This window comes from Scomber scombrus, chromosome 18 (genome assembly GCF_963691925.1).
Source record: "Scomber scombrus chromosome 18, fScoSco1.1, whole genome shotgun sequence".
In the NCBI taxonomy this organism is placed as follows: domain Eukaryota; kingdom Metazoa; phylum Chordata; class Actinopteri; order Scombriformes; family Scombridae; genus Scomber; species Scomber scombrus.
Window position 1 is genome coordinate 28,361,077 of NC_084987.1, and position 9,887 is coordinate 28,370,963.

At 41.3% G+C, this 9,887-nt stretch overlaps 1 protein-coding gene across 1 annotated transcript; it reads left to right on the forward strand.

Moving 5' to 3' along the window:
• Positions 1-215: 215 nt before the first annotated feature.
• On the forward strand, positions 216-6,898 carry LOC134000078 (uncharacterized). The gene is made up of 8 exons (XM_062439379.1): positions 216-395; positions 1,472-1,583; positions 2,984-3,135; positions 3,817-3,953; positions 4,046-4,139; positions 4,856-5,036; positions 5,482-5,546; positions 6,563-6,898. Exons 1-8 carry the CDS (start codon positions 216-218, stop codon positions 6,896-6,898), a joined length of 1,257 nt encoding a protein of 418 aa, XP_062295363.1.
• The last annotated feature ends 2,989 nt before the right edge of the window (positions 6,899-9,887 follow it).

Genomic DNA, 9,887 nt, shown 5'->3' on the forward strand with positions numbered 1-9,887 from the left:
AGCTGAGTTCAGAGGGAAATCTCTCAACAGTCAGCTTCTACACGGTCCTTACCTTACCAGTTCTTTGTTAGGAGTCCTCACACGATTCAGACAAGAACCTGTGGCCGTGATGGCTGACATTAAATCCATGTTCCATCAAGTCAAATTAGCCCAGGATGATCGAGATTTCTTGTGGTGGCCTGAAGGCGATTTAAAACAAGCTTATGGACTATAGGATGACAGTACATCTATTCGGGGCAGTGTCTTCACCCAGCTGTGCTTGTTACGCTCTACGAAAGACTGCAGAAGATAACCAGAACAGTTTCCCTGCTGAGGTAACTGACACAGTCAAACAGAAGTTTTATATGGACGACTGTCTTAAAAGTTTGCCGTCTGAGGAGGAAGCTGTCGAAATGGTTAGAGATTTGACAGCTGTTTGTCATAAGGGAGGCTTCCATTTGACAAAATGGATTAGCAACAGTCGTGGTGTGTTGCAAACTGTGGACGTCGGGTCGTCACTCACCACCGGGGACGGAAAAACTTTTCCGCCAGCCACATCATTAGCCAGAATTAAATCAATGCCAGCTATCGGCAGCTGGGGCCTCACAGCAATTTCGAATTTGCCTGACGCAATTGTGGAGGCCAGGTGGACAAAATGCAGAGGCGCACGAAGTGCAGTCATTTTAACCCCCCATACCAGAATATCTAATCCACAATATGAATCAGCCAAAAAAGGCAGGACACCTTCACGAATTATGGTTTGTTTAGCGCCAGTATCTCGAAAGGATAGTAATCGGCACGCTATCTGCCTCACCCACCAAAGAAACAGAGCCCTGTGTCACAAACGGCCGGAAATCCGCATCTATCTCATGGCACTCTGAGGGCACAGGATGAATAGATGTGGATTTGGTGTGAATCAGACCAACAGGTGATGGGGTTTTGGGCTGCTCTTTCTTTTTAAGAGTGGGGCAGACAGCGATAAGGTGTCCTGGCTCATGACAATAAAAACATTCTTGATGTTCCCATGCCGCAGTGTGATTACGACAAACACTTCTGGGAGATTTAACTCTCCCGCTGGGAACTCTACATATGTCTGGGTGGCAGTCTTTTCACATCTCCTAAATTTTGGCCTGTATGCTTCAGGCACCAGCTCATAAGCACGTAAGACGGTGGCTTTCACGATATCATAGTTTAGGCTGTCTTCTATGGACAGAGCTGTGCAAACTTCCTGAGCCTTGCCTACACAGCAAAAACTGGAGTGTTGAAATTTCAGGGTTAAACATGTCAGAGTTGATTTCAACTCTCAAAGTGTCATTTTAACACATTCTGATTAAAATGGTGTTCAGTGTTGGAGTTATTTAACAGAGTTATTCAAACCTAAGCAAATCAACTCTGTAGAGATGTAAAGTGCATCTCGGCCGAGTTAACTTGCTTGATAGGCCCCTGGGCTTCAGTCCAGGTAAACCCGTGTGTTATGCCCCTGGGCTTTCAGCAGGGTGAACCCGTGCATCAATCAATAGTCTCCTGTGCGTGGCGTGGTCAACCGTCGTTTATTTCGCTGCTGGAATCAGGAATGGATGCGGAGTTGGAGTTTTACACGAGAAGTAAGCTACAAAATCAAACTTGTAGGAACAATAACTTTGAATTAAACATCTGCTGAGAATATTTATGTAACTTTGCTAAGCATTTTTTGTGGTTGGCACTGGACAGCGAACGTTTGGATTTTTTTTTTAATGCAATGTTAACTTCACCACTACCACTTGCTAAAAAATAAACATTAACAATAAAAAAACGGTTTCCTATGTTATCCCTTGCATTTTACCAAGTCTCACGCGTGCTTGAGAGGTTGTAAAAACAAGGCTTTATATTTAACTGTCGAATATAGTTTGGGGCTAACGTTAGCACAGGTTAACAAGCTAACTTGAAGTTCATGGCGGGTGCATGGCATCAGTCCGACTGCCCAATACTCCCTCTTCCCATTTCTCCGACCATACACTTGTTAATTTCTGCGTCCATTAATCTAATCTTAACCCTAATCCTAACCATAACCCTCTAGAATAAGTAAGGGATAAACAGTTCAGAGGTTGTTATGGAGAAATAAGCCCCGACAGGATGAACTTTGGCTCCAACGCGAAGTGAGGAGTTAATTCATGCAATAAACCCCTCACTTTGCGTAGGAGCCACGGCTAGAGTGAAATAATTAGCCTAAACAATTGCAGTTGGGTGCCTGTGTGGCAGACTCCCTGTGCCACTGCACCGAGACGAGAGTGTCCGAGGCTCTGATCATACAGGTGTGGTTAATAACTCTGATTAATGGGTAGTAGTGGGCAGTCAGACTAAAAAGGGTCAACTTTACTGGTGCTGTGTTGTGTTTGTTTGGTCGCTGAAAACCAGCTTTTAACAGAGGGGAATGTTTTAATAAATCAGTTTTTTCTCAAATGTAAATGTTAATTACGGTAGCATGTGCTGCAGTCACTACAGCTAGTCGCTGCCACGTTCATCAATGAGAGCGTTTCCACTGGGCCTGCTGTGGCATGTTTTAACAGCCTCCCAGCAGCTGCTGAATGTGGTTTAATCTTAGACATGCAGTGAAATTAATAATGAAACAATTTCTTGAATGATACACAACGTTTATGTGAGTGTTAAATAATTGCATGTTAAGTGTTTACTGACATTTGTTTGTTGTTGCATGTCTCAGAAAAATGCTGATCCAGGTTCGGTATTGCCAACAGCAGAAGTATGTGAAGTTGGATGAGGTTGATGGATGTTTTGATTTTGTGCAGTTCCATGACAAAGGTTTGTTTTTGTTTTATTTATGCTTGGTTTGATATAAAGGGCAGAACAACGCCCCTTTCTTTTAAGATTTGGACTGAAAGGGAATGTATTTTATGCAGGGGATTATCTCTGAATTTGTTTACAGTGGTGGATTAAATTATTGAATGTGAAATGAGGCAAGATCAGTGCTAGCTTAAAGGTCCACTCAGATGTATCTTGTCTTTTCCAGTCATCGAGAGATTTTGCCTGCCACCTGACGCAAAATTAGTGTACAAAGATGCAACAGGGACAGAAGTTGATGAGGACATTTTCAGTGACCTTGTCAGCCAAGGCAATGTGACTCTATCAGTTTTCTCAAATGACGGTGAGAAATGTAAAGGGGTAAATTACATAATGCAATGTGCAAAACACTAATGCAAATTTATAAGTACAGAAATACAGTAAACAATTTCAATTTAATGTTTTCAGAATTAAGTCATTTAATACACTTAAAGGTGGATCAAATATTCAATATCATTCTTTGTGGTTACACAACAGGGACATTCCGCCTGACTTTTATTAAATGGTTTAAATGTCATTTTAACTGACATAAATCCAACATGAATACCAAATGTATTTTTGATTAATCTAATTCATGCCTTTAAAATAATTTCTGAAAATATTTCTGAATTGCCTATCAAGACTGAGAATCAATTGATTAAATGAGTTGAGTCTATGGTGTGCTGTTGGCTTGGTTAGATCAAAAATCTTCTATGACTTTTTGTATACTGCAAATAAACACCCCACCCCCTTTTTTTTTTTTTTTTGAATTTTCCGATTGCTCCTTGTATTGTCCTCCCCATCCGATTATTCTGATTCAAGCTTCAGTTCATGTGCAAGTACATCAACTATACTCCTAGATGAGGTTCCTAGGAAGAAACCAAGACTTGAGGGCCCACTTACTGCAGCATCTGCTAGAAAGGTTGTGCTAAGTACTCACAGGTTTCTTAAAATCAACATTTGTCATCCTTAAGCTCTAGAAAGGCAGTTTATCACATTTGTTTTTTTGCTTCTTTTTCAAAGTTGATTGAAGATGTCCTTGGTACCAGCTCAGGTGGTGAAGAGGTCCTCCAAGAGTATCACACAACACAAACTCTAACAGATGCTACCAGAAGAAAGTTGGTCAATATAATAGTGGCACACATGATTGATAAACACGGGTATGTGTGTTCTATTTGTCTGTACTATCCTTTTTTTATTAACAAGTTAACTACTTGGCCCTTGTATTAATGCTAATTTGATCTTTTCTCAGGCAACTCCCCAGCAAAGCTGTTCGAGAAGAGTACGCTCTTGGGATAGTGACAGTGTTCCCGTCCCTCAAAGACCCATACTCCAAGAAAGGCTATGTATAGTCATTATTATTGTACTCTCTGTTTACATAATTTTCATGTTTTGTCTACATTACAGTAACATTTAGATTCTGAAATTTCACAGTAGCTTATGAGGTTGACATCACATTAATTTTGAATGTATTTCCATTTTAGGAACATTTCTATGATGCTGCAAGCAGCACCGGATACATTTCTTGGCGTCTGAAAACGATTCAGAGAAAGATTCGAAGAGGACATGCATCTACAAGTAGCCCCACTGGCTTTCCCCCAGGAGGAGGTCAGTCTATCTATCTATCTATCTATCTATCTACGGCACTATCTATCTCTACGCAACTGTCTTTCTTTCTCTAAGTACCCCTCATTTTTCTTTCTTTCTTACAACTTCATCTAGGGTGTTTCTTGTTTTTTTTCTTGAAAGAATTGTGTGCTTTTTTTCAGGAGGCCCAAATGTGCGCAGGTCCATTGTTGTTGACCAGCAGCTTGATGGGGATGCATACCAGGAAGCCATCTCCTTGCTCAACCATACAACAGACAGTTCCGTAATTTTTCTGAAGATGAGAGAGACCTTTCAGAATCGCCAAAAACTCATCTACGACTCAGACAAAACTCAAGATATCTTCTCCATCTTCCCAAGATTCCTGGATACAAAGGGATTGGTAAGTATGAAATGGGATTTTTAGAATGCCTTGAAATGTGCTGAATGTGGTAGTAGTACATTTGCTTTCTTATAGATTAATCAACACTTCACACTCCTGTTTGAAGAGGAGGTTTCCAACCTGCTGCTCCAGAAATGGGATCCGTTCTTCAGAGTTAACGTCATCAAAGAGGCCAAGCGGCTCACCCCAACACCTGAGCTGCGCCGAATGCTGCAGGCCGCAGAGTCTCCAGGAAGTGAACTTGACGAGGCACCAAGTGAGTTTTGTTCGATAGAATTTGTTATAAGCAATTACAGTTCAATAGTCTTGTGATTAATAAAGACCGATTGATTTTATGTTACTGGACTTCAATTGTTCGTTCATTCTGTGTATTTCTTTTTAAAAAAACAAAACAAATTTCTTTAGCTGTCAGTTTACAGTTTATTGAAGCACATTTCAACTCTGTTTTTCACTGTTACATTTAAACAGCAGGATTTAAAGTTTTTTTCAGTCTTTTTAACATTTCCACTGCGTTTAGCCCTTTACAAAAGCCATTCCATTCTCAGCTCACAGGAAATGCTGGTTCTAGTTCTCATTAAAACTTCAACAATAACTTGTAAAATATTTGCAGTTAATTCATTCTTGTTACTCTCCATCCATAGCCTATGACCAAGAGATGTCCGCCCTGTTGCTGTTGTTGTACCTTCTTCCACCACCACCAGGGGGACCGAGGTTTCCAAAAATCAGCGCCTCTGATGCAGTCGAGAGACTGGTAGTCTTTCATAAGGTAATTGTTCCTCTCTTTGTTTAAACTTATTATTACTCCATCCACTAACAGTCAGTGTGGCCACTTCCCTCCCTTCCTCTCATTGACATTCAAAAGCAGGCACTGATCTGAGAAAAGCAGAAATAGATTCTGTTTCTAACTCGCAATATCAAACAAAGTATTTGCCTTACAAACATTTAATACATATCACCATGTTCAGTAAGGTCATCTGACCCAATTAATCTTCACCACAGTTTGATAAGAGGTATGGTCCTCTTTTTGTCGGCTGTTGTTTGGGAGCTGGGTTGAGCTCAAATCTTCATGCTCTGCTCCTGCTCTGTGCCTTTGGCCAGCTCATTATCAACATCTAGGTACAGGTGCAGCCTGGTGCTTGTTAAGCTGTGTATAAACACAGCCCCACACACAGCTAAATCAGACTGATATACACAGCTTTTAACATGTCAAGTCTGTCTGTCTGTCCCCACTGTCCATCTTTTGTTTTTCTTTCTTCTTTCTCTCCCTTTTCCTTCCCTTTTCCTTCCCCTCTTTCTATCACCCCCTCTCTCTTTTCTTGTCTTCTACCACATTTCTTTCTTTCTTTCTTTCTTTCTTTCTCTACCCCCTGTCTTTTTCTGTCTTCTGACCTCTTTCTATCACCCCCTCTCTTTTTATTCTGTCTTCTACCCCCTGTCTTTTTCTGTCTTCTGACCTCTTTCTATCACCCCCTCTCTTTTTATTCTGTCTTCTACCCCCTGTCTTTTTCTTTCTTTTTTTCCTCAATCTAACCCCTCTGTCCTTTTTCTTTATCTACCCCCTCTGTCTCTTTCTTCCTTTCTTTTTTTGTTTCCCAACAATATCTTAAACTAATTTACATGCATTTCCTTCTGGAAATGCTTTTTCTAGTTATGACTAATTCATAGTTTTCATGATGATTTCTCATCTCACCCTGATTTGTAGGATGTTTGAATAATGACTTCTGTAACTCTATTTTCTCTGACTTGCCCTGACTCTGTCCAATGTCCTTGTGTCAACCCCAGTCTTGCTGCAGCTTGGAGGAGCATCTCCAGAGTCAGCAGAACCAGCAGCCATATCTCCTGGCGGTTGGGCGGCAGAAGAGGAAGATCGACAACTTCTACGTCTCCATCGACAAGCATCTCATCCCCTGCCAGGCCACCCGCTCCATTGGGGCATTTGATGAGCTTTTTAAAGCTCATTTTGTCTTCAATGTCTCCTATGATGGTGCACTTGTGAATTTCTACACCTTTCTGCAGACAACTGTCTATAACATTGATATGGGAAAAATGAAGGAGTCACCAAGAGTTCGCGACTTGAGAGCCAAACTCCTTAACCAGGAAGTAGTTGTCACAATCTGAGTAAAAGGCAGGGCAGTTGTGAGCTAAATGCTAACATGTTTTATGTGCAAGAGTGTTTATCCCAGCAGTTGATTTCACATTTAAGAGGTGAACATGGTTATTATCCTGGACCTAAGTTTAAACTGTTTTGTTGTCAGCCGAGCTGCAGACTTCAGTTCCAAACTTACGCTGGCTTCAGAAAGCACCTCAATAGTGTTCACAGCAATGTTCAGCAAATTGCTTCAGATGTTGCTTGCTCTTCTTGTGACCCAGTTTCAGATGCTTTGGAGGACCAATTTCACTCAAATCTTCCTCAAAGTTCTTCCAGTGTTCTTCCAGTGTCTAGTTCTTCCAGTGTTCCAGAGACCAGAAGGGCACAGTTTGCCTTTAAATGTATGATTTTCGACGATTTTTGGCCTCCTACAAACATTATCTTGTCCGAGGGCGTTCATCGTGATGGCTTCAAACTTAAATAGCTGACTTAGCACACCCTGCTGAACAAAAGTTCTGAACAACTTTTTCATTACTTTTCCGGTTTGGATTTTAGAAGCCCTCAAAGGTCAAGTGCCCAAAAACCCTCGCCAAAAAGCTCCTATAGACAATGAATGCAGACGACAGTCAGATGTATGTGCCTCTTAAAAAGAAAGATAATTACGATGTCAGAGTGTTACTTAAGTGTCTCAACGACATAAAGGCCTGGATGGCTCTGAACTTTTTAAATTTCAATGATAAAAAGACGGAAGTGATGGTTTTTGGTGGCACCACTGGGACCCCCCCCCCCCCCCCCCCCCCCCCCCCCCTGTAGATCTGGGTTCCTTGGCCCAGTATATCAAACCAAGCATCACAAACATAAGGGTTAAAGTGGACCCTGAGCTAGCTCAACAGTCAGATCAAGGCTGTTGTTAAATCAATCTTTTTCCGTTTGAGGCTTCTGGTCAAAATAAAGCCAATTCTGTCAAGGCAGCACTTTGAGACAGTAATCCACGCCTTTGTTACCACTCGGCTGGATTACTGTAATGCACTGTATGTGGGGTCCTCCATCGCCCGTCTCCAGATGGTGCAGAATGCAGCTGCACGTCTTTTAACTGACACACGTAAACACAAGCACATTTCCCCCATTTTAGCTTCACTCCACTGGCTGCCCATACACTTTAGGATCCATTTTTAAATGATTTTATTTGCTTTTAAATCCCTGAATGGTCTTGCCCCGCCCTACCTTTCTGAGATTCTACACCCTTATACACCCGCCTGCTCTCTCAGGTCAGCTGATCAGCTGCTCCTGAGTCTGCCTAAAACTAAGCGGAAGCTCAGAGGGGAATGTGCCTTTGCTGTGTCGGCCCCTAAATTATGGAACGATCTGCCTCAGCACATTAAACAGGCCTCTTCTCTGTCTGTCACTTCTTAAAACCCATCTCTTCTCCTTGGCCTTTGACACCTAGTACGATGTCGACTTTATCTACTTGTTTTAATTTCTTATTTTCATGTTTTATGTCTTTTAATTTATTTTTTGTATTTTATATGTAATTTTGTATTTTATATGTAATGTAATATGTAATTAATGTAGTGGTGGGCATAGATTAATTTTTTAAATCTAGATTAATCTCACTGTAATCTTGCAATTAATCTAGATTAAAATGGCTCATTTGAATTCTACCGAAGGCATTCAGAATATGTGTACTACCCAAATAATGACTAAGAGTAAGTCTTTGAGAACGGGTTTCTCAAGCCAGGTGGCGCATTAGACCAGGGGCTCATCTCCTGTTTCCAAAATGCATCACAAACTGCTTGAGAAAGCTGTTCTACTATGATAATTGGTGATGAAAATAAATCATGTTCAATAAGATGTACTTGTGTTTACTAGCTGTTTATTCAGTTAAACATGAATTTTGAACTGTAGGCCTACATAAGAGGTTGTGATGAACTTTTTACAGTCAGTAGCTTTGTGTCAATCAGTCCAAGCTCTATTTCTCCTTCTTCCACCAGTCACTCAGGCAGACCAGCTTGTTCACATTTTCTGGTGACAAACTAGATCTCCTCTTCTGCACAATATGGCCTGCTAAAGAAAAAAGTCTCTCGCATGGGGCAGTTGTGGCAGGAGTCCCCAAGTATTTACGGGGAATGTGGGCCACCTTACCATAGACAGCAGTGTGCTCCGACCACCACTTCAGTGGACACTGATCTAGACTGGCACTCGACTCTACCTTGTACCTCTCCACAGTATTGTCTTCTGGTGTCTCCTCATCTGATTCTGATCGGAATAGGAATCAACCTCGGACTCCCTGAACGGCGGAACAAGTGCAATGTGCTTACTCACCTCGAAGCTGTCTCGAGCTCGGGGTGCTTTTTTTGTCTTATCGAGACCTACAAATCACGTGCTGACACCACTGACCTAAATCCAACAAGAAGTGCTCATTTTGCCCTTAAATGTGTGATTTTCGGCGATTTTTCAGGCTTTTCAAAATATATACATTATTCCTGCATACATTTAGTTACAGACTCCATTGAAACGTCAAAATGTAGCCACAAGTCTCATCTATAGATGTGTGTAATTTGGTCTGGCTATGTTTTATACTGTTTGATCTGCGGCCCCACATGTGCACTCTATTCTCCCATTCAATCCTGGCTCTGCCTCGATTGATTCATGATACCTGATAAGGAAAAGGTGCCTCAGTTTTCTGTTTCTAGTTCAAGTTTATTGACTGTATCATGTGTTTAGATATCTGTGCAGTCTGTCAACTATTTCACTGACATTGCTGTCAAAGTCTAGATCAAAAGCAAATTACAAGAGCATGAACTACAAACATACAGGTTTTACTGGAAATAAGTTCCTCTCCTGTTTGACTCATCAAAGTGTTGGCAGTTCATTTCAGTTGCTCAGTCTAAATAGAGAGAGAGAGAGAGAGAGTGTGTGTGTGTGTGTGTGTTTGTGTTTGTGTGTGTGTGTGTGTGTGTGTAACGTATATCTACTTATTGCAGTGTCCGATAAATGCCCGGGTCTGAAGGCATCTAA

What these genes read in the sequence shown, in the direction of transcription:
- LOC134000078 (XM_062439379.1), top strand. Translation starts at nt 216, where the DNA reads ATGACAGTACATCTATTCGGGGCAGTGTCTTCACCCAGCTGTGCTTGT. An exon ending in GTTGGAGTTTTACACGAGAA is followed by an intron (nt 1,584 to 2,983) that starts GTAAGCTACAAA and finishes TGTCTTTTCCAG; the next exon opens with TCATCGAGAGATTTTGCCTG. An exon ending in ACGGTGAGAAATGTAAAGGG is followed by an intron (nt 3,136 to 3,816) that starts GTAAATTACATA and finishes TCTTTTTCAAAG; the next exon opens with TTGATTGAAGATGTCCTTGG.